The 26462-nt window shown below is 36.2% G+C and overlaps 1 protein-coding gene across 1 annotated transcript in view; it reads right to left on the bottom strand.

The window, feature by feature from the left end:
• Positions 1–9167: 9167 nt before the first annotated feature.
• LOC132734182 (protein KRI1 homolog) overlaps positions 9168–26462 on the bottom strand; it is a 53440-nt gene continuing 36145 nt past the window's right edge. Inside the window, exons 4-5 of the mRNA XM_060720886.1 lie at positions 15582–15680; positions 9168–9238 (exon numbers count right to left, since the gene is read on the bottom strand). Coding sequence (XP_060576869.1) covers positions 9168–9238; positions 15582–15680 — 170 coding nt within the window. The remainder of the gene's footprint in view (positions 9239–15581; positions 15681–26462) is intronic.

Here is a 26462-nt window from a genome sequence, read left to right as displayed (position 1 = left end):
CAAAGTTTCATGTTGATACCTCTTATACTTTTAGAGTTATGTCCTGGACAAACTTCAAAGTGTAAAAATAAACAAAGGGGAATAATTCAAAAATTAGGCAAGGCAGAGTTACAGTTCTTGTGCACTGCACACCTTCTGAATGAGATCTATCTACCTACAAAGTTTCATGTTGATACCTCTTATACTTTTAGAGTTATGTCCCGGACAAGAAAAGGGGACGGACGGACGGAAAGACAGACGGACGGACGGACAAGGCGGCGACTATATGCTCCCCCGAAATTTTTCGGGGAGCATAAAAAGGAATTATCCTGCAAATAATATTAATCTGGTTAGAATATAAATATTTGAAATTAAATGACTAACAGCAGAATTTTTCTAGCTTTGATTTTTTTTGTTATGTTTGTTTTTGTTTGTTTCTTTTTTTCTTTTTTGTTTGTTTGTTTTTTATTAGATTTTAGGGGTACACTTGAAAATTTAGATTACCTTGCCACTTAACCAACAAACCATACTGTATTAACCCAGTTAATTTACTCCATTCACTAGCCAGCATAATAATAGATCATTATGTATGTTACACCTGTCACACAGTCGTGTGTACTTACCATATATGGCAGTTTCACCGTATGGAACGTGTTACAGTATCGCGTTTTTCGGTTACAGTATAGAATTTTCAAGATGGAGGATTTTTTATGGAAAGAGAGGTAGGCGATTTTTATTCAGGTCCATACTACAAGTAGTTTAGTTTCTAAAAGATGTTTTTATGCTTTGCTTGTAAGGAACAGAATCCGATATCTAGTCATATATTTCTTCAGACCCTGCACCGCAGATTTATCTCTATATTGTCTCTTAAATGTGCAGATTTGACGGTTTGAAAATTTGAATCGAGAGACCAACGCATTTTTCTCCCATTCCGACATTATTTAAGCATGCCTTGATAAAGTAAATCTACAAAACGTTAGTCCTTTGTGTTTAGAAACGTTTATAAAAGTAAATGACCAGTTGAACCTATTTTCCTGTTGGTAAAATGCGTTTGAAAAAGTAAACAATGTTACAGTATAGAACGAGGTTAATTTTGAAGGGTTACAGCATAGACCTAGCGACTTTGATCCAATTTGTTACAGTTTATACCCAGATTTCCGTTACAGTTTAGATACTTGCCAAATTTCAAACAAAGTTAGTGTATCCATTATTTTTATGAAGTAACTCATACATTTCTATTTAATACATTCTTGAAAGGTTGTATAACTTTTTTTCTTCAGCAGAAAAGTTTTAATTTGCTTTTTTTCATCCTTTAAGTTTCAGATTGAGACTTTTTGCAGAATAAGTAATGTCCTAAGTAAGGACTGTTTTCACGACAACAACAGTAACTTTTATCGAATTGTATTGAGAGAAGAAAGATTATTGCTTGATTTCATTACACATTATAATGCCTATTTGTAATAAAATAGAGAAAAAATAATCCTAAATAGAAGTCCAACACGGAAAGCATGAAAATGTTGCAGGCTGAGTTTGATTAAACCTGTTCATGGACGGTAGTGGTAACTGCATGCTACCATCCACGCCTCCTAGCACCGGCTTCAGCAGAATTCACATTAAACATGAACTGGTACACTTTAGATTTTTTAACATCTGTGGATATGTTCATATGGCGGTTATCATGGAACCTTCAATGTGACACGTTATTGCCATTCTATGAAAAGCGGCATATTACCCCAATATTAAAAATTGCATGTGCCCTAAACGAGAATACAATGAGTGAAACTAAATAAAATGAATTTTGAGAGGGGATCGGAGGTTATGAAGCCTGCATACCATAGATAAGCTGTCAAGACACAATTAACAAGCAGGCAATACCCTAAGAATGATTAAACAGTATTTAAGTGAGCAATACTGCAACCTTGTATCATAGTTTGGGGACCTTTCTGTTGAAAATGTGTCCGAGTTAAATCGCATACATGCACTGTGAGTTAACTGCAGGTATTAGTTACCCGCACTCCAGAGCATGCCCATTGATTGGCTCATTTTTGCTGGGGTTTACTTATTGTGACAGCAGAGAAAGGGAAAGCGACAGCAATTTCATATCTAGATGCTCGTTCATTGGTTACTTTTCTCCGGGGTTTCATATTGTGACAACAGGGAACATGTTTTTGTGTTCGACTATGATACAAAAGAGAAAGAACATCAAAACAATCGGCAATCTGATTTATTCTCGGTGGCTGTGCCCCCTCGTATAAATCAGATAGCCTCGTGTTTCGATGCTCTTTCTATTACTTAATTACTTAAATCTTATTTTAAGCTGCAATTTCCATCTACCATAATGTATTTTATTAGTATTTAAAAGGGTTTGTTACGTTTGGCTTTCTTGGATTTTAAGTTTCAACGACACTGAGGTCATGTGAAAACATTCCTGCTTTAGTGTAAAGGAAGACCCCAGATACCCTTTGTGAAACATTTCAGACACGGGCACCTGGCTAGAACCACCGACCTTCCGTAAATTAGCTTGATAGATTCCTCACATACAAAGAATTGGATTTCAACTACAGCAGTAAAGGAAAGATGATTTGAAGTCGACGGCCTTATCCCGATTTTGGCACTATTATGTACCTCCATCAGACTCACTAGAGAAGATATTGTAGTTGTCTGACCTTAATTTATACTCTATAACTTTCAATAATCAATATTATTTTCTTTTGCAGAAACATGAAAACTGCTATACAGGATGTCTGAAATTAAAAGAAAACGACTTTTAATGTAATAATGATAAAATAATCGTTACTTCAACATAGAAGCATTCGAAATGACGCCATGATCATGATTTGATTTTTTTAATATGAATGCTTTTGGTTCGAGATGAGAAGGGTCTTTAAGCATTGCTTTTTTTCGAAATCTATGTTTTTGGTTTTCGTATTCCCGATTGCAACCGAAACCATTTGAAAATTAAATTGGTCATGTAAATATCATCACATTTAGTCAAGTACTGAGCAGATGAGATTGCACACATTTTTGTACGACAGACGGACGAATAGCCATCGGGCCAATAAGCTCACAGAGATTTAAAAGTCTATGTAACATTTATACATTATACATAGTATATATAGAAAATATCGAAGTCTAAACTGTAACCGAAATCTGGGTATAAACTGTAACAAAATCGGATAAAAATCGCTAGGTCTATGCTGTAACCCTGCACAAATCACCTCGCTCTATACTGTAACATTGTTTATTTTTTCAAACGCATTTAACCAACAGGAAAATAGGTTCAACTGGTCATTTACTTTTATAAACGTTTCATAACATAAAGGACTAACGTTTTGCAGATTTACTTTTTCTAGGCATTCATAAATAATGTCGAAATTGGAGAAAAATGCGTTGGTCTCTCGTTTCAAATTTTCAAACAGTCAAATCTGCATATTTATGAGACAATATAGCGATAAATCTGCGGTGTAGAATCTGAAGAAATATATGACTAGATACCGGATTATGTTCCTTACAAGCAAAGCACAAAAACTTCTTTTAGAAACTAAACTACTTGTAGTATGGATTGGAATAAAAATCACCTACCTGTCCTCCAAACAAATAATCCTCCATCTTGAAAATTCTATACTGTAACCGAAAAACGCGATACTGTAACATGTTCCCTACGGTGAGTTTAGTATGTAGAAAAATCTACGTCACCTGCTGTATACATGTATAGTGTGTAATCAACAGGCCCTGTAGCCTGGAGTTTGTTTTGAAAGTTGGATTAAAGAGAGCAACCATTAATAAACCCATTTGGGTGTTTAAAAGGGAATATAGTATGGACAATTACAAAGGAGAAAAAAGGAACAAAAACAAAAGAAAAAATAAACAGTGCATGACTTGTAAAATTGTTTGCATCAAAGATTAAAAAATATGGCTATTAAATTACAATTTAGGAAAAGGTAAAATTAATGAATAATTATCATTCTTATAAAGAAAACACAGGTATAACTTATACAAGAGGGCCATGATGGCCCTGAGGTCGCTCACCTGTATATAGGCCCCCCAAAACCCCCACAACCCCCCCCTCCCCAACGTTGCAGGGCCAATTTAACCAAGGGCTTTTATTTGCACAAACTTGGTAGACACCCATAAGAAGATGTTTCATGCTAAACATCTAAGCTCTAGCTCATTGGGCTTTTTTAAAAGAAGATTTTTTTTTAAGTTTTTTTACTATACACATATAGTTAAAAACAATGACACCCCTGGGGCCGGGCCAGTTTTGACCCCAGGGCTTTTATTTGAACAAACTTTGTAGACACTTACTAGAAGATGTTTCATGCTTAATATCTAAACTCTAGCTATTTGGGTTTTTTTCAAAAGAAGATTTAAAGTTTTGCTAAAACACATATAAAAGAAAATCAATGACCCCTGGGCGGGGCCAATTTTGACCCCAGGTCTTTTATTTGAACAAACTTTGTAGACACTCACTAAAAGATGTTTTCATGCTTAATATCTTAACTCTAGCTATTTGGGTTTTTTCAAAAGAAGATTTTTAAGTTTTTGCTATACACAAATAAGGAAAATCAATGACCCCCGGGGCAGTGCCAATTTTGACCCCAGGGCTTTTATTTGAACAAACTTGGTAGACACCTATTAGAACATGTTTGATGCCTCAATATCTTAGCCATAGCTCTTTGAGTTCTTTAAAAGAAGATTTTTTTAGGTTTTTTACTATATGCATATAGGGAAAATCAATGACCCCCGGGGCGGGGCCAATTATGACCCCAGGGCTTTTATTTGAACAAACTTGGTAGACACCCATTAGAACATGTTTCATGCTAAAATATCTTAGCTCTAGCTCTTTGGGTTCTTTAAAAGAAGATTTTTTAAGTTTTTACTATATGCATATAGGGAAATCAATGACCCCCTGGGGCCGGGCCAATTTTGACCCCAGGGCTTTTATTTGAACAAACTTGGTAGACACTCACTAGAAGATGTTTCATGCCAAATATCTAAGCTCTAGCTCTTTGAGTTCTTTAAAAGAAGATTTTTTAAGTTTTTACTATATGCATATAGGGAAAATCAATGACCCCCCGGGGCGGGGCCAATTTTGACCCCAGGGCTTTTATTTGAACAAACTTGGTAGACACCTATTAGAACATGTTTCATGCTAAATATCTTAGCTCTAGCTCTTTGGGTTCTTTAAAAGAAGATTTTTTAAGTTTTTACAATATGCATAATTATAGGGAAAAATCAATGACCCCCGGGGCGGGGCCAATTTTGACCCCAGGGCTTTTATTTGAACAAACTTGGTAGACACTCACTAGAAGATGTTTCATGCCAAATATCTAAGCTCTAGCTCTTATGGTTTTTTAAAAGAAGATATTTAAAGTTTTTTCTTTCGGTTGCCATGGCAACCAGAGTTCTGCATGGAATTAAATTCTTTGAACAATTTTTAAAGGTGACCACCAAAGGAACATTCCTGTGAAGTTTGGATGAAATTGGCTTAGTGGTTTATGAGAAGATGTCATTTAAAGTAAAAGTTTACGGACGGACGGACGACGGACGAACGACGGCCGGACGCCGGACGGACGGACGCCGTACGAAAAGCGATCACAAAAGCTCTCCCTGTCACTTTGTGACAGTTGAGGTAATAAAAGTATCGGGAAAAGACCCATTAATTTCCAGCGATTTTCACGCGAAAATTTTATCAATTAGCTTGTTTTTTCAACAAGTTTTAGTGAAACCTCATTTTCTGACAATCATGAATGGCAAAATGATTTAAAAATCTAAATTAATTTATGTCAACAATAAAGTTTTTCTGGTATTATTTTGTGTAAAAATATATGTATACAGTGGTGGCCTATGGTTACGGAGGATAATCCATTTTAACATTCAGTGATGTAAAAAAAAAAAAGGTAAAGGTCTTGTTTATTATAGTGTCACCCCTACTGAAAGGGCCAGCCATTTTGACTTATGAGACACCTTTTGCTTGCATACCATGTACCTCCCGATTCCTACCACTATGCCAGGCGCCAGGCGGATAGAAATCGGTAACCATTCATTTTAACTACCTCGTGGCTCACGAAGCGGCCATTTCGGAACGAGTCCCACGAGAAACATTCATCCTTCAATTAACGCTCCCCGTGGGGCTCGAACCTTCGACCTCCCGATCCGAAGGCGGACGCCTTAACCACTAGGCCAACGGTACCGGTTGATGTATGTATATTATCTTTGAAGCAAGGTTGCAATCTTTTTTTTTTTCACCTATAAACCAAAAAAAAAATCAAATTGTATTCAAGTTAGATATGTCAACTCATGTAAAAAAAAATTCATGAGGGTACCATTTCTGTCCATTTTCACATAACAAAGTTGCAATCGTTTTTTTCACTTTTATATCAAAAATAAATCGAATTTTAGTCTGGTTATATATGTCCAGACGAATACTTTATATTTGTGAGGGCATCATTTCCATAAACTGTACCGTGTACGTATATATATGCAGCATTTAGTGGAATGAATAGGAAAATCGAGTACAGCTTCACACAGTGTGTAAGAGATTCATCCAATCGGCAATTATTTTAGCTAATATCTTCAAAAGGGGATCAACTTTTATAAGAATTAATGTTAAATAATTAACAAAAGAACTATTCATTGACATATTTGGCTTGGAAACTGTGAATTTTTATGCCCTTTGCGAAATTTTAAGGTTTCTGGCAAATGTGAAATCGCCGATGTTCGGGGTCGAAGTTTGGAAAAGCGTGCGTTTATTTTGGAATAAAATTCTTTTACTCTTCTACTTCTCAGTTCAAAATTTGTCTGAAAAGTTATTGGAGAAAGATCTTTTTAACAGAATGGGTACATAATGATCTCAAAAAAAAAAAAAAAAAATTCATCGAAGGTGTAAAAAATTTTTAGAGTCGGGGCCATTTTCATGGGTTGGTCGGAGCACTACAAACAAACAATTTTTTATGGATGGCCTAAGTGCAAGATAGAATTATGGATCTTTGTCAGTGACCTACAATTCTGACCCTAAATGCATATGTGAAGTTTTAAATAAATATCTTTAATAGTTATTGAGATATGTAAAACTTGCAAGTAAACATTAACCAAGAGACTAAGTAGAAAAGGGGATATGAATCAGCCTTAATGCAAGATAGAGTTATGGAACTTGGTCAGTGACATACAATTATGACCCTCAAATTATGACCCTAAGTACATGTGTAAAGTTTCAAGTAAATATCTTTGAAGACCTTTAACCTTTAACCAAAATCTCTAAGTTTCAAAGGGGCAAATAATTCTGCAAATATTGCAGACAGAGTTATGCAATTTTGCAAAATGATGTACATTGTTACTATAAAAAAGTATTGTAAATTTCAATTGAATATCTCAAGCAACAATTGAGATATTTGACTTTACAAAAACTTTAACCAAAATTTCTAAGTTAACTAGAAATGTGTCCATAGGACACGGGTGCCCCCACCGCGCCACTGTTCTGTCAATCTTTTTACTAAGTCAAGGGAAATAACTCTACAAATACTTGATAAATCCACAAGCGAATCCCCAGGTGCAAATCTAAATATGCTGAGCAACCTGCCCATAAGGTTTAATGACTATGTCAAATCCTTTTGAGTAACTTGCGACACAAGTTGAAAATTGCAAAATTTTACTAAGTCAAGGACAATAACTCTGAAAATACTAAAAATATCCAGACGAAAATACCCTGGTGCACAACTGCACATGCTGATCAATATTCCTGTAAAGTTACATGACTCTAGGTCAAATACTTTTTGAGTTACGTGGGACACATGTTGAAAATTGCAAAATTTTACAAAGTCAAGGGCAATAACTCTGAAAATACTAAAAATATCCAGACGAAAATACCCAGGTGCGCAACTACACATGCTGATCAACATTCCTGTAAAGTTTCATGACTCTAGGTCAAATACTTTTTGAGTTACGTGCGACACAAGTTGAAAATTGCAAAATTTTACTATGTCAAGGGCAATAACTCTGAAAATACTAAATATATCCACACGAAAATACCCAGGTACACAACTAAACATGCTGATCAACATTCCTGTAAAGTTTCATGACTCTAGGTCAAATACTTTTTGAGTTACGTGCAACACAAAAGTGAACTGACGAACGGAAGGACGGACGGACGGACAAGGGTAAATCTAAATGCCCGCCACTAACGTGGGGGCACAAAAAGGGGCATAATTCTGTCAATATTGTAGGCAGAGTTATCCAACTTGTCAATCTGATGTACCTTGTTACTATAAATAAGTATTGTAAGTTTCAATTGAATATCTCAAGCAATAATTGAGATATTTGACTTTACAAAAAACTTTAACCAAGGCAGACGCCGACGCTGACCCGACGCCGACGCCGGGGCGACTACAATAGCTCTCATATTCTTCGAATAGTCGAGCTAAAAATCACTGGCACACAATACACGAATGACTTCACATACCCAAGGTATACTATTTTTCCATGATTGCTAAAAGAAGTACACAGTTTAATGGGCCAGTTACACAGACAGTCGTCCCAATCTTCTTTTAAATTTTTTAAATTAACGCGTTATAATCGGTTGTCATGTGTAAATTTTAAATTTCGGTTTTTTTGTGTAAACGGCCCCTTCCGGGGCTAAAAGAAATCCAAAACCCCGGGGTTGGATCGTAAAAATTTGCTAAAATACCCAACCCTTTTTTATGTTTAAAAATTTGGAAAGCAAAATCGGCGTAAGCTGATTAATCACTTTTTTGATACTGGGTAAATAAAGTGGTTTAAAAACCCCTTCCCGTCAATAGGGCCCGGGGGTTTCAAAATTTCTTTAAATTTTTGTTCAAAATCGGGCGATTTTAGGGATAAAAAGGGGCTCCAAAATTTTTGTTGATATGGGTTGGTGTGGGTTATTTGTAAATATTTTAAACCGTTCGGGGTTTTTAAAACCATGTTTAAAAATCCCAATTGGTTTTTTTTCCCCGGGGCCAAAATTGTTTTTCCCCCAAAAATACCCTTTGAAAAGGAAAAACCCCAGGTAAAATTAAAGGTTGGGAAAATCCGTAAAAATAAACGTTGTCATCGGTTCACCATAATTTGGCAAAAAAAACCTACTGATAAATTCCCCGAGGGGTTGTGTAACGGGGGTGTTTATATAAAATTTTCCCTTTTTTCTCAGTTTCTTGTTCCTGGTGTTTATCCTAGCTTAGACTGATAGGATGTAATTTAACCCCTTTCATTGTCTGAGTTATAAAACTCTCACTGATCACACGGGAAATACACGGGCATGCTTTAAAAATTTTATAAAAAATCTTTACTTTACAACATTACACTTTGAAACTTTCTAAATCCAGCACTTTTTTCCAATTTTTATTTCCCAAATTTGGGAAAATCATCAATATGACATCCAGAAGCCAAATATACAATATCTAACTTATGACTTGTAAAAATGTGACTCCAATATGTGTAATGTTCAATATGTGATATCCAATATACTATCTCTAAAATGTGACTTTTAATATCATCCCAATATTTATATATGTACTCTCTTATATGTGTTCTACCATATGCTCTCTCTAACATGTGCTCTCCAACATGTTCCCTATTAATATGAAAGTTCTCCATTATGAATACTTTAAAATATGTGATCTCCAGTATGTGTTCATGTATAAATTTACTTAAAATAGCTTTAAGAATAAACATACTTCATAGTGATATTTGTAAACTTTTATCAATATCATAACTGTAATATTATTCAATTTAATAGTAAACTCCCAGTAGTAAGACTTCTTATTACAAGATTGCAGAATCAATTTGATCAATTTAATTTTCAATTTAAACATTTCCTTAAGTTCTGACTATATAACTGTATTTTAAAGCCCCCCCCCCCCCCGAAGTAAGATTAAATTTTTTTTGGGAATGTTGGTCGGTCTGGCGTCGGGAGACCACAAAGGTTTTCCCTGATTAATTTTAAAAAAAATTTACCAAAAATCTTCAAAATTTCAAATTGATCATAACTAAAAAAATACCCCTATTGATTTTTACCTTTTTAGGTCAAGGGTTTTTGGAGCCTTAAAAGTCAGAAGGTTTTTTGCTGAATTTTTTTGGAAACTACAAAACTCATACCACTTCTATTATAAAAGTGATATGCCATAACACCCATGAGTCGCTATTTTCTTTTTTGGTCACTAGGGCTAAGGGATAGGTACAGGGGGTTTAAATTTTCAAAATGGTTTTCCCAAAAATTTTCTTTGGAAAATATTTATTCCCGAGTCCCCAAATATTTCACATATTGATTGATCATAACTAGTAGATGACCCCTATTGATTTTGGGGTCACTGTGTCATGGTCATGGTCACATGGGCATTAAATGTCAGAATTGTTTCTGCTGATTATCTTGAAAACTATTGATCATAAAGTTTGTATATGTCACATAGTGATTTGTCATAAATAGTAGATAACCCCTATTGATTTTGGGATCTATTGGTCAAAGGTCAAGATCTCAGGGGCCTTAAATGTGAGAATGGTTTCCGCTGATTATCTTGAAAATTATTCATTACAACATCTTCATATTTCACATACTGCTTGGTCATAACTTGTAGATGACCATTATTGATTTTGGGGTCACTAGATCAAAGGTCAAAGTCACAAGGGTCTCAAATGTTAAAATTGTTTCTGCTCAATATCTTGGAAACTGTTCTTCATATTTCACATACTGATTGTGCAGCAACTCCTTGAAGGGCGTTTCCCAGCACTCCATTCTCCATTCGAGCCAGGTCTAACAAAGCTTGTCCATAACAGAAGTAGGCATCTGCATACACTATTAATTTTAGGCTCACTAGGTCAAAGGTCAAGGTCACTGGGGCCTTGATTTGTAGTAAGGCTTCCACTCATTATCGTAAAAGCAATTTATCATGTTTCACATAGTGATTGGTCATGACTAGTAGAAGACTTCTATTGGTATTAGGGTCACAAGGTCAAAGGTCAAGATCAGAGGGGCTTTAAATGTCAGAATGGTTACAGCATATTACCTCAAACATTGTTCGTTACAAACTTTTCTAATTTTTCATACTGACTGCTCATAACTAGTACATGACCCCTAGAGATTTTAGGGTCACTAGGTCAAAGTCAAGGTTACTGGGGTTTAAAATGTCAGATTGGTTTCCCCTTATTATCTTGAAAACAATTTATCACAAAATCTTCATATTTCACATATTGATTTGTCATAACCATTAGATGACCCTTATTGACTTTGGGTTAACTAAGTAAGAAAAAGGTCAAGGTCACAGGTCCCTTAAATGTCAGACTGGTTTCCACTTATTATCTTGAAAACCATTGATCAATTTATCACAAAGTCTTCATATTTCACATATTGATTAGTCAGATCTAGATGATGTCCCCTATTGATATTGGGATAACTATAGCAAAGGTCAAGGTCACAGGGGCCTTAAATGTCAGAATGGTATTTTCTTATCCTCATGAAAACTATCATTAAATCTTCATATTTCACATATTGAATAGTCATATGTAGCAGATGACCCCTATTGATTTTGGGATCACTAGTTAAAAGGTCAAGGTCACAGGGGCATGTAAATATGGTTTCTGCTTATGACTGTAGCAGATGTGAATTTTAACAAGTTATTAAATTCTAACTTTTCACTATTTATCATTTTTTAAACATGATGGGTCTCTAAATCATTTATTGAATCCCATGTGGTGGGTCTTTAAAGTTCGTAAAGGTGAACTGTAATCAATATTTCCCACAGACTTTCCTTATTGTTGATTGGATCTTTCGTTTCATCTCGTCTAGTCGGAACTTGTGTTTCAATTGCTTGTGGTCACATGGTTTAACATGTTTAACTTGAATTGAGTTGTTGTAAATGGTGTTGATTAATTTAAGTTTGTAAGGATTTGATATAAATTTAATAGGTTGGATATAGGATTGAGGTTGGTATAAGCACAGTAGTTATCCACAGTGTGACAGTTGACAGTGGAGTGTTTTTGTCAGGGTACTTGTTTTACAAACAAGATCCAGACATTATGACAGTATTATATCATATTGTACAGTCTTATACAGTGATATACTGACCTGTGTATAAATATTTGTATTAGTCTTTGAGTGGACCCACTGGTAAATAAAGCAGAAATATATGTGAACCATATCAAGCCTTGGTTTTATGTAAACCCCCAATCTGCTAGATTACCTTGAAAACTTTTTATCATAAAGTCTTCTTCATACTTTACATATTTATTAGTCATAACAGGGTCACTTGTTCAAAGGTCAAGGTCTTTACATTTCACATATTGATTGGTTATAACCAGTAGGTCATTATTTTTCTTTTTTTCCATAACTGAACTCTTCCATTTACCCATTTATGGCAAGTTGCTATAACAAAATTACCAATAATGGAAATCCAGGGTTGGAAAGGGGAGCATAGGTGTTGTTCTACATTTCTTGTTTCCAGTATGAAGTCATACGGGCAAACAAGGAATAACCTTGACCTTTAAACTAGTGACCCCATTATGACTAATAAATATGTGAAATAAGAAGACTTTGTAATAAAAAAATTTGCAAGATACAGTGTTCGAAATTAGCAGTAGTCCGATAGCCCCTGACTACTAAATTTCTCCTTGGGCTACCAACTTTTCACAGTAACAAGCCCGACAAGGCTTCTGTATTTTTAGAGGCAATATAGACAACTGTTTTGAACAAATGAAACGTGCTAGTGAAATGTCTTTTGGGCTAGTGAATATTCCAATCTGGTAGTCCGACCAGCCTAGTTGATTCAAATCCTAATTTCTTACACTGAAGATAATAAGCGGAAACAGTATTTACATTTAAAGTTACATTTAATAAATTTCATGAAAACAGAAATAGCGACATTTCATTAATAAATTGGGTTTCATATCGACTCCAGATCTTATTTTGGTGTCCAGACGACCAAAATGAGTTTTATGTGCATAAAATGTGCAACCTCATTTTGGCGAATTCGGAAGTACAATATCAGTTTGCATGAGAAACTCCGCCTTCAGATCATCCGTATATCAATGTTAAATCAACAAACATGACTATAGGTAGCAGTCCTAATTTAACGGTATATTTCCGCATTGTAACGGATGTTTTCATACAAATTTAATCTTTTTTATGGGATGATTATTTTTTCTAAAACCCAGGTCTAGTGCACCGTGAAGCTTAAACGGTTAAAGTGTGTTTGCACAAGATAATCATATATTTTCTGTGTTCCGAATAGCAACCATAACAACACTGTGACGTAGCGCATACACAAGCTAATTATAGTCTTCATTTGCATGTTAAAATTCGTATACGAACTTTAGTGTTACCGTGGGGTTTTCCATTTAAAACCATAATTTATGAACAATATTTGATGAGATTTACAACGATACTGTTTCAAAGGTTAATGAAACTATAGAATGCTTGGTTTTTAGGCCGACGGCAAAAATATGTTTGCATATTTATTTAATGTAGCTTTAAGGCCCCTGTGACCTTGATTTTTTAACTAGTGATCCTAAAATCAATATTGGACATCTACTACTTATGACCAATCAATATGTTGGGCGTCCTTGGCTGAGTGTTTAAGCTCGTTGACTTCAAACCACTTGCCCCTTACCGCTGTGGGTTCAAATTCCCACAGGAACTTTTGGATTCTTTCATGTGAGGAAGCTATGTGAAAGTATGTGAAATATGAAGACTTTGTGATAAATAGCTTTCAAGATAATAAGCAGAAACCATTCTAACATTTAGAGCCTGTGTAACCTTGACCTTTGACCCAGTGACCCCAAAATCAATAGGGGTCATCTACTAGTAATGTCAACCAGTATGTGAAATATGAAGATTTTGTGAGAAATAGTTTCCAACATAATCAGAGGAAACCATTCTGACATTCAAGGCCCGTTAAACCTTGACTTTTGACCGAGTCAACCAAAATCAAAAGGGGTCATCTACAAATCATGACAAATCAGTATGTGAAATGTGAAGATTTTGTGATAAGAAGTTTCCTAGATAATCAGCAAAAAATGTTTTGACATTTATGGCCCCTTAAACCTTGACCTCTGTTCTAGTGGCCCCAAAATCAATAGGGGTCATCTAATAGGTATGACCAATCAGTATGTGAATTTTAAAACTTTCTGATGAATAAATTTGAAGATAATCAGCAGAAAACATTATGACATTTAAGGCACCAGTGACCTTGACATGTAGGGTTGATTTTGGAGTCATCTTAATGAGTTATCACCAATCAATATGTGAAATATGAAGACTTTGTGATAGTTTTCAAGGTAGTAATAAGAGGAAACCATTCTGACATTTAACGCCCCTGTAACCTTGACCTTTGACCTAGTGACCCTAAATAGGAATCATCTATTAGTTATGACTAATCACTATGCAAAATATGAAGACTTTGTGATAAATATTTTTTCAAGATAATAAGGGTAAACCATACTACAATAATGGAGAAAGGTCAAGGTCTTAGGGGCCTTGAATTGTGATCATGATCTTTCTCCAAGTGACCCCAAAATCAATATGGGTCATCTACTAGTTATGACCAATCAGTATGTAAAAATATGAAGATTTTGTGATAAATAGTTTGCAAGATAATCAGCTGAAACTGTTCTGACTTTCTGTGACCTTGACTTTGACCTAGTGACCCAAAAATCAATAGGGGTCATCTACTACCTATTTCTGATCACCGTGTGACATATGAAGACTTTGTAATGGTTTTCAAGATAATCATTGAAAACCATTTTGACATTTAAGGCCCCTGTGACCTTGACCTTTAACATATTGACCCCAAAGTCAACAGGGGTCATCTACTAGAAATGACCATTAACTAAATGGTCATTAAGTGAAATATGAAAACTTTATGAGGAAGAGTTTTCAAGATAATCAGCGGAACCCATTCCATATTTAAGGCCCCTCTCACCTCAAGCTGTGACCTAGTGACCTCAAAATCAAAAGGGGTCATCTACTAGTTTTGACCAATAACTATGTGAGATATGAAGACTTTGTGATGAATAGTTTTCAAGATAATCAGGGGAAACCATTCTGATTTTTAAGGCCCCTGTGACCCCCAAACTTTGACTTAGTGACCCCAAAATCAATAGGGGTCATCTACTAGTTATGACCAATCCCTATGTGAAATATAAAGACTTTGTGATGAATAGTTTTCAAGATAATCAGCGGAAACAATTCTGACATTTAAGGCCCGTTACCTTGACCTTTGACCTAGTGATCCAAAAATCATTAGGGGTCATCTACTAGTTATGACCAATCACTATGCAAAATATAAAGACTTTGCGATGAATAGTTTTCAAGATAATCAGTAGAACCTATTCTGACATTTGACCTTTACCTTTGATCCCAAAATCAATAGGGGTCATCAACTAGTTATGACCAATCACTTTGTGGAATATGAAGACTTTGTGATGAATAGTTTTCAAGATAATCAGCAAAACCATGTGGTCTACCGATGGACAGACCGACCAACTGACCAATCCTCATTAGCAAAACAATATACCCCCTCATCTTCGAAGGGGGGCATAAAAATGTGTTCACATTAAAACTGTTATTATAACAACTTTAAAACAATTTTATTACCCTCCTTTCTCCAGCATAACTTTTCTCTCATAGTCTTTTAGAAACATAGGCTTTTCTTTGGACTTTTTATTCTTCTGCCCTCCCTCATAATCACCGTCATCTGAAACAATTTCAATACTAGAACTCCTTGAGTCGGATGTGTCGCTTTGTGAACAGTATAGCTGTCACTTAGGCATTTTCTTCTTAAATATAAGTTATTTATAAACACCGCTCTATTTTCTTCTTAAATATAGGTTATTTATAAACACCGCTCTATTTTCTTCTTAAATATAGGTTATTTATAAACACCGCTCTTACAATATACATGAACCTTGAATTTTAGTGGCATTTGAATTGATTGTAACAATGTTACATCAGGATATAGTAGAAATGTGTCCATAGGACAAGGGTGCCCCCACACTCCACCTATTTGTCAATCTTATGTCTCTAGGTCAAATTTTTTTTTCGCTACATGTGCTTAAGTTGAAAACTAAAAATCTTTTATTAAGTAAAGGGCAAATACTACAAATACTGAATAAATCTGCAAGAAAACCCCAAGGTGCATAAGTACACATGCTGACCAACATTCTTGTAAACTTTCAGGACTACAGGTCATAAAGTTTTTTAGTTACATGCGACACAAGTTGAAAATTGGAAATTTTTACTAATTCAAGGGCAATAACTCTAAAAATACAAATACTAAATATAGCCACAAAAAAATACCCAGGTTCACAACTACACATGCTGATTAACATTCCTGTAAGGTTTCATGACTCTAGGTCAAATATTTTTTGAGTAACATGCGACACAAGTTGAAAATTGCAAATTTTTACTAAGTCAAGGGCAATAACTCTAAAAATACTAAGAATATCCATACGAGAATACACAGGTGCACAACTACACATGCTGAGCAACATTCTTGTAAGGTTTCATGACTCTAGGTCAAATATTTTTTTAGTAACGTGCGACACAAGTTGAAAATTGAAATTTTTACTAAGTCAAGGGCAATAACTCTAAAAATACTAAATATATCCACATGAAAATACACAGGTGCACTACTTCACATGCTGATCAACATTCCTGTAAGGTTTCATGACTCTAGGTCAATTACTTTGTGCGACACGAAAGGGGAACGGAAGGACGGAAGGATGGTACTTATGTGACTTTTCCTTTGATCTTTTTGGCCATTTATAGTCGCACAAGGCTTGAAAAAAGACACACAAGTAAAAACGGAATGAATAGGATCAAAGAGAATTTACCTTTACTATTGTTCTCCAAGTCACATTTATTTGAACAAACTTGGTAGACACTGACTAGATGATGTTTCATGCCAAATATTTAAGCTCTAGCTCTTTCGGTTTTCTAAAAGAAGGTAATTAAAGTTTTTTCTTTTGGTTGCCATGGCAACCAGAGTTCTGCTTAGAACAATTTTTTTAAGTTGACTATCAAAGGACCATAACTGTGAAGTTTGGATGAATTTGCTTAGCGGTTTATGAGGAGATGTTTTTTAAAGTAAAAGTTTACAGACGGACAGAAGCAAGTTCTTATAAATTGGTACTTAAGTGACTACTATCCCATTTTATTCTCTATTGTTCTAAATAGCCACATAAGCCCAATAAGCCACATAAACCCAAAACGGAATGAATGACATCAAAAGAAATTTACTGTTACCTATTGTTCTCATAGCCTCCTAAGTACCTATTTTTCAGTACGGATGAACTGACGAAGGACAGACGCCAGATGAAAAGCGATCACAAAAGCTCACCATGTCACTTTGTGACAGTTGAGCTAAAAATCATGGAGTAACGGTTTTTGTGCACTGCACTTCTCAATGAGATCTATCATCCTAAGAAGTTTGGAAGACACTCACTAGAAAATGCTTAATATCTAAGCTCTAGCTCTGGGTTTTTTAAAAGAAGATTTTTTTTAAGTTTTAACATTATATACATATAAGGAAAATCAATAACCCCCTTGGGCAGGGCAGAATTGACCCAGGGCTTTTATTTGTACAAACTTGGTAAAAACCCATTACAAGATGTTCCAAGCCTTATATCTAAGCTCTAGCTCTTTGGGTTTATTAAAAGAAGTTTTTTAAATATACATATAAAGACTAGAAATGTGTCATCATGCCACGGATGCCCCCGCATGCAGCCAAAATTTCAAATGTTATAATATTTAGTTCCAAATTTGTTTGCACAAATTATTTTTTTCATTCTAAGTTCAAAGCCCTTAAAACTTTTCAATGTTAACACAAACCATTTTTATACAATGTTCAGGGCTGCCAACAGCAAATTGCAAAATCAGCGGAAAATACGCCGGGGGTTAAGGGGGCTGCGCAAGCCCCCTTTGCAGGTCCAGGGCAGAGCCCTGGTGGGGGACCAGGGGGGCAGCCCCCGGAAGCTCCTGGATTCTGATAATTTGGTATGCCCTAAAATCAATTTCCTGGACTCTAAATTTGACAAATATCCAACATTTTGACGCATTTTGACAACAGACAAGAGCGACAATGTAAACTGTAATTTGATTGGTTATTCTAAAATAGAATACCGGAAAAGACTCGATATGACTGTGGAAGTGGTTTCGTATATTGGAAGTAATAATACAAAGGCGTTGTGTAGGTTCGATCTGTATTGACTCTCGATTCGATGTGTACAAAATCTCAACAGTAATATATAAACAATAACAACATACGTCAGAAGTGACGTTGACGTCAAATAGCGCGGTAAGACGTAACGTAGATAATAGCGTACATATATGTAGTTATCTTGCGGACATACTGGGGGCCGCGAAATGTTTAACACTTATTACACAAAGATTTAAGAATATTTAAGCAGTATGTTCAGAAATAACTTATCAGCAATATCAAAGAGTAATTTAAATAAGTAAGTATCGTCTCTAAGCATTCATTTGGCAAAAATATTATGGTTATTAATCTTTAAAATACAGTTTTTTAAAGAGTCACTTTGTATGAATATAATTTCATAGTTAAAGTTCTGTAACTTCCAAAGGAAAAAGTTTCACTATCGGTCTATTGGTAACACCACTGTCTGTTCTAATTTTCGCCGACCGAACGAGTCCATCTCTCCCGAACACGAGTTGTTCAACGACCGCCAATTTCCATTGTGCACGTGGTACGTCATCGTGAACTTGTACTACGTCACCAACTGATATGGATTGTTTATTTTTTCCGGATGTACGATGTTGTTCACGAAGAGCAGTTAGGTAATCATGTCTCCATCTCTTACGGAAGTCTTCTATGATTTTAATCTGAACTCTGGCACGTTGTGTAATGTTCTGTTGTTTCCCAAGGCTCAAACTTAGGTCCGTTTCATCAACAGTGTCATGATACGGTAATGTAGTAATGCGTCTACCATATAAAAGATGGGCTGGTGTTAATGGTTCTGGTTCTGGGCGATTGCCGGACGAGACATATGTTAACGGACGGTCATTCATAACGGCTTCTATCTCGGTTATGACAGTCTGCAAAGAGTCGTATGTAACGTAGGTACGGCCTAGGGTTTTCTTGAGTGCTGTCTTTGTGAGTCCAATCAACCTTTCCCACCATCCTCCATACCAAGGTGCACGCTTAGGAATGAATTTCCATGTGGTACCATGACTGGTAAGTGTGTGATGTACATGTCGGGACTCGAACAAACGTGTTATATGGTTGGATGCAGCCATAAATGTTGAAGCATTATCAGAGATCATGACATGTGGTAAAGATTTTCGGCTGCTGAATCTTCTAAATGCTTGTAGAAAGGAGTCTTCTGTCAAATCTGGCACGAGTTCTAAGTGCACCGCTCGTGTGGAGGCACACGTAAATAAACAAATATATGCTTTTGTTTCAATTCCGTCTTTAGTTCTGACATAAAGTGCGCCTGTAAAGTCTACACCTGTCACTGTAAATGGCACTGTATCTTCTACTCGATATCTGGGTAATGGAGGAGGATCTGGGGATGAGTATGCTTGGCCAACTACCTTCCGGCAAGTGACACATTTGCGAAGAATTGTCTTTATACATTGACGAATAGCAGGTATCCAAAACTTCTGTCGTATATAAGTAATTGTAGAATTTACTCCAGCATGTAGTATTTTTTGATGGCAATGAAGTACAATCAAACGGGTCAACTTATGTTTTGATGGTAACAGGTAAGGGAATTTCGAACTCTCGACCAGTGGGGCATTGTGAATTCGACCTCCGCAACGGATTCCGCCATCGTTATCTAAAAATAGTCGAAGTTGTTTGACAAGCTGTGAGCGGGATTTACTTGATCTCATGTTGCTGATCTCTGCTGGATAAGTACTGGACTGACAGTCTATTAGCCATAATTTCTCAGCTTGAAGTAATTCATTGGGGGACAGGGGTTCGAGTCTCTTTTTAGAACGTTTGCTGTTTTGTATGAATCTCATCACATATGCAGTAACACGTAATAGTTTCTGGTATGAACCGAATCTGTCAATATCAATAACTCTATGAATGCCTTGCTCGCTAGTTGTGGTAACAGTACTGATAGTGCTAGGGTCTGGACTGGAAGTGTTGGTTTCATGACCGGAAGTGTCATATAAGGAAGCTGTAAGTACTGTTGCATCTTTTGGATTCCATGTAGGCCATTTTGATTGATTGTTGATCCAGGATGGTCCATATTGCCAAAGGCTGTTATTGACAAACTGGGTCGCTGTTATACCACGGGTAAGTAAATCTGCTGGGTTAAAGTTGGTTGGACAGTATTTCCATTTCCGGTCCCCGGTCAGTTTTTGTATTTCTTCGACTCTGTTCCTCACGAAGCGGGGTAAAGTTTTAACTGTTTCTAACCAATGTAAAACAATCTGACTGTCTGACCAAAGATAGAAATTTGTGTGTTTTAATGTCTTCTTTATGTGGCTTAAAAGTCGAGCACCTATTACAGCTGCCATTAATTCTAGTCGGGGTAACGTAAGTTTTTTAAGAGGTGCCACACGATTCTTTGCCATAATTAGTGATGAATTTTGACCATTGGAAAGGTAAGCTGCAGCTCCATATGATGACTGACTAGCATCTACAAACACGTGTAAGGTAGTATGTGAATGGTCGTCTGCTTGTCTAATTTTCTCGTCTGCTCCGGGAAAATAGCAACGTCTGTATTGTGTGGTGGATAGTGTAGTCAAATATGAAGCAAGATTTTTCCACATCTTTTGTATATTTGCTGGAAGTGGAGTATCCCAATCAAACTTTTCTTCCCAAATTTGTTGCAATATAATCTTAGCACGTACCGTAACCGGACTAAGTAGACCAAGAGGATCGAACATTTTTGACGTCTGTCGCAAGATTTCTCGTTTCGTTGTAGTATCTGTGACTGGTATATAGGTTTGTTGGAAAGTCAACATATCTGTTTCTGTATTCCATCGCATTCCAAGTATCTTTGTGATTTTATCTCTATCTTGTAAGTCGTAGTTTAAGGCTAAATTTCGTAGTTTCTGGCTATTTGAATTCCAAGAGCGTAAGTTAAAGTTTGCAAACGACATAAGCTTTCGTGAATCATGGAAGTAAGCAAGTGCCTGGTTTCCATCTTCAAAGCTTGACAAAACGTTGTCCACGTACAAATCTCTTCTTAAAATACTACTGACCCATACATCACTGTTACTTGCTAGATGTTTTAAAATTGTTGCATTAAGAATGAACGGGGAACATGTTGCACCAAACAGAACTGCTTTAAACCTGTAGGTGATCAAAGTACTGTCGGGATTTTTGGGGTCACTTAACCAAAGAAATCTTGTTACATCTCTGTCTTCTTCTGCCAGCTGTATTTGTAGAAAAGCCTTCTCTATGTCGGTAGTAACAGCATATCTATGTAACCGAAAACGGATAAGAATTTGAGTAAGATCGTTAAGCTCTGGTGGCGTAGACTTCAAACAGTCATTTAAGCTTGGTTGGTTACGTGACTGATGACAACTACAATCATATACGATGCGTATCGGTGTTGTGACTGAGTCTTTCTTGACGCCGTGGTGGGGAATGTAATGTATCTTGTGTTGGGGTGTGATACCTTCGTCTACCTTCTCAATAAAACCTCTCTTTTCTTGATCATTGATTATTTCTCCATACGTTTGTAGACTACTAGGATCTTGACGTAAACGTCTGATTACGTTTTCAGTGCGTTTCTTGGTGATGTCATAATTAGTTGGTAAGATAGCGTGATCTTCTTTCCAAGGCAGTTTGGCTGTGTAACGTCCGTTATTGTAGGTGATTGAATAACGCTGGTAGTTTTCTAGGTATGTAGATTCAGGGTTCTCTTTTTCTTGAGATATACCCAGGGACTCGAGCTTCCAAAATCTCTCAATATCAAAGGAATCTGGGGAGGACGTTAGAATGTTCAATAAATGGGTGGACGTTTCTTGTGTGGGTACTGGAGCCTGTTGGAATGTGGACGCTGTAAGTGTAGAAATCGGAAGTTGGTGTTGTCCTGACGCTGGAAAGTTGGAAACCGGAAGTGGACCGGATAAAAGATATCCAAGTCTCGACTGCACTGCTGTTGGACCATTCCCTCGGACTACCTTATCTTGAACAATTTTCCAATATGAATCTGCTCCAATCAGTAACGATATCTCAAAATCTCTGTCATTTGTAACTGGATGAGCTAGCTTTAAACCATGCAAGTATGGGAGGGCTAATATATTCTGATTAATATTTCGCAGCGGTACGGCTATCTTTGGAACAATCAAAACATCAATGCATATTTTCTCATTGTCGTCTGTAATAAGTTGTATACAACATTTCCTCATGTGTCGTACTCTTTGGCTAGTATCACCAAACGATGCTAAATGAACGACTTCACTTCCGGTCTGCTCAATTTGTAGTTTCTCCGCTAATTCTTCAGTGATAAAAGAACGCTGAGCTCCCTCATCAAAAAGAATATTTGTTTCCATTGAAACGCTGTTAAAACATATCTTTGCAACGGCTGTCTTCAGAAGAACGTCATGTCTTAGCTGAGTGGTAGAGTGTAGAATTGCAGCTTCGGGTTGATTTGAAACACCGGAAGTAGCTGGTATGGTGAAACTTGCGGCATTGGGATTGAGCTTTGAGTTTGATTGCTTGGCAGATTTGTCACAGATACTTGAATGATGTTTGCGCTGACAGTGACGACATCTATTTGTGGAACGACATGCCGATACTTGATGTTTCCGTAAACAGTTAAAACACAAATGTTCTCTTTTTACAATATCTATACGCGATTCATATGATGTAACCTTTCTGCACTCGTTTGGGGAATGTTCATCATTACAAAAGGGACAAACTTTCTTGAAAATTTTCCGAAAATTGACGTCTTTCTTACGTTCATTTTTACGTTCATTTGTACTTTGTCTGGTTCCAGTAAAGAATGACGCTGTGGGAATATGAACATCAGGTTCACGGTTGATAATATCACTAGTAGAAATACCTGCTTCCATGAAAGAAATTTCTTTACAGATAGCTGACCTTAACTCTTGTAATTCCCAGTTTACACTGCGATGTTCACGTGCCATATTTTGCTTCATTATGCCTGGTAACTTCTCTAAGATTATTGGTATTAATAAGCTACCGTAAGATTCCTGTGACTGCCCAAGTGATTCTAAACCTCTGATAAAAGTTTCCATTTTATCATAAAAACATTGTAAACTTACTACATTGTTGCTAGGTCTTGGAAGTTCAAGCAAGGACTGCATGTATCTATGAATTATCTTCTGTGGTTGTCCGAAGCGCTCCCTTAGTAGACTCACTGCCTTTAAATAGTTCGCATTCGTCAAAGGAAACCCGTCTATACACCGTGCTGCTATACCTTGAACCAGAGATCGCAAGTAGTTGAACTTCTGAACGTCCGATAACGTAGAATTCAGATGAATAGATGACTCATAAGAGTCCCAGAAAGTCTGCCAGTTGGTAAGATCTCCGTCAAAATTAGGTATGGTAAGTTTTGGAAGTTTATGTTGCGCAAATGTACTCGAACTCGTATGTCGCGGTACCATAGGGTTTTCTTCTTGATCAACGGAACTATTGTTTGTAAAGTCTTGAGTATGTTTCCGGTAAGTCTCACTTAACTTTTGAATCCTCAGATCCAAATCGTATGAATATTCTTCACTTTCCACGATTTCTGTTTCAATATCGTCACACTGATTTATGATTTTTTCATTCAATCCTTTGATTATCGTAGCTTTCTCTGTCAGATAATCTATGAGTGATGAAATTTCTAGAGATGACATTTCCTCATTTTGATCAATTGCGGCTAATTTTCTCTGCACAATTCTGCGATGACCTTCTCTTGTTGAAATAAGCTTCTGTAGATTCATGATTAGTCAATAACTATACAAACGGCACCAATGTGGAAGTGGTTTCGTATATTGGAAGTAATAATACAAAGGCGTTGTGTAGGTTCGATCTGTATTGACTCTCGATTCGATGTGTACAAAATCTCAACAGTAATATATAAACAATAACAACATACGTCAGAAGTGACGTTGACGTCAAATAGCGCGGTAAGACGTAACGTAGATAATAGCGTACATATATGTAGTTATCTTGAGGACAATGACCAATGAGAAAAGCGCTTACAGACGTACCATAGGCGGCTAGCGTAACGATAAAAGCCGAAGCGTGCCGGTTTTTGGGTACTGTATAAAATATGACGAATGAATTTATTGTCTTTGTCGAATTTACATCGATCTAAAAAATGACCCAGGAGCTCACGAAATCCGCGGATTTTCGCGGATCCGCGGAAAATCGGCAGCCCTGAATGTTCAAGGCACTGAAATTATTCAGTCTTAACCATTTTTATACAATATTCAAGGCACTGAAATTATTCAGTCTTAACCTTTTAAAAACAGCATATTGCATATTTGTAGCCAACATAATGGCTATATACATTGCCATAAAAGTATGAGTGCTGAAACTGAAAGTTCAAATTTTTTCCAACATTCAGGAAAGATAAGTTTGTCTAAAATCATTGAACCACGACCAAATTCAAACTTAAACTGCTTATTCCTAAGATGTATCTATATTATTTTCAAAGTGAAAGGGACATAACTCTGCCAAAAAATCATCGAACCATGACCAAATTCCAACTTGACCTGCGCATTCCTTTGACATATCCATTTGTCAATTTTGAGTTGAATATGTAACACTGTTGGGTTGATAATGAACAGAAACTGTAAATTTCATATCATTTTCAAAGTGAAAGGGGCATTACTCTGCCAAAAATCATTGAACCATGACCAGACTCGAACTTGGTCTGCGCATTCCAAAAACATATCCATATGTCAAATTTGAGTTGAATGTGTAATATTGTTGGGGAGATAATAAACGGAAACTGAAAATTTCATATTATTTTTAAAGTGAAAGGGGCATAACTCTGCCAAAAATCATCGAACCATGACCAAATTTGAAATTGACCTGCGCATTCCTTTGACGTATCAATATGTCAAATTTGAGTTGAATGTTTAATACTGTTGGGGAGATAATAAACAGAAACTGAAAATTTCATATTATTTTCAAAGTAAAAGGGGCATAACTCTGCAAAAAATCATCGAACCATGACCAAATTTGAACTTGACCTGCGCATTCCTTTGACGTATCGATATGTCAAGTTTGAGCTAAATGTGTTGTACCATTGGGGAGATAATGAACGGAAACTGAAAATTTCATATTATTTTCAAAGTGAAAGGGGCATAACTCTGCCAAAAATCATTGAACCATATCCAAATTTGAACTTGACCTGCGCATTCCTTTGACGTATCCATATGTCAAGTTTGAGTTGAATGTGTTGTACCATCGGGGAGTTAATGAATGGAAACTGAAAATTTCATATTATTTTCAAAGTAAAAGGGGCATAACTCTGCCAAAAATCATTGAACCATGACCAAATTTGAACTTGACCTGTATTTTCTCATGACATATCAAAATGTCAAGTTTGAGTTAATTGTGTTGTACCGTTGGGGAGATAATGAACGGAAACTGAAAATTTCATATTATTTTCAAAGTAAAAGGGGCATAACTCTGCCAAAAATCATCGAACCATGACCAATTTCGAACTTGACCTGTATTTTCTCAAGACATATCCATATGTCAATTTTGAATTGAATGTTTTGAACCGTTGGGGAGATAATGAACGGAAACTGAAAATTTCATATTATTTTCAAAGTAAAAGGGGCATAACTCTGCCAAAAATCATCGAACCATGACCAATTTCGAACTTGACCTGTATTTTCTCAAGACATATCCATATGTCAATTTTGAATTGAATGTTTTGAACCGTTTGGGAGATAATGAACGGAAACTGAAAATTTCATATTATTTTCAATGTAAAAGGGGCATAACTCTGCCAAAAATCATCGAACCATGACCAATTTCGAACTTGACCTGTATTTTCTCATGACATATCCATATGTCAAATTTGAGTTCAATATGTGCAAGGGTTATTAAGATAATGAACGGAAACTGATGATGACGGAAGGACGGAATGACGGAACAGGGTAACACTATATGCCCCTGCCATTATATGGCGGGGTCATAAAAATCAATGAACCCCCGGGGCAAGGCCAATTTTGACCTCAGGGCTTTTATTTTAACAAACTTGGTAGACACTTAGTAGAAGATGTTTCATGCCAAATATCTAAGCTCTAGCTCTATGTGTTTTTTTTAAGAAGATTTTTTCAGTTTTTTCTTTCGGTTGCCATGGCAACCAGAGTTATACATGGAATTAAATTCTTTTAACAATTTTTAAAGGTGACCACCAAAGGACATTCCTGTGAAGTTTGGATGAAATTGGCTTAGTGGTTTATGAGGAGATGTTGTTTAAAGTAAAAGTTTACGGTTAGACAGACGAACGAACGAATACCGGACAAATTGTGATCATAAAAGCTCAGCTTTTCACTTTATGACAAGTGAGCTAAAAAC

The sequence above is a fragment of the Ruditapes philippinarum genome, unplaced genomic scaffold (genome assembly GCF_026571515.1).
Source record: "Ruditapes philippinarum isolate M1 unplaced genomic scaffold, ASM2657151v2 ctg3835_1_1_1_1, whole genome shotgun sequence".
In the NCBI taxonomy this organism is placed as follows: Eukaryota; Metazoa; Mollusca; class Bivalvia; order Venerida; family Veneridae; genus Ruditapes; species Ruditapes philippinarum.
This window is presented reverse-complemented; position numbering and strand designations above follow the sequence as displayed.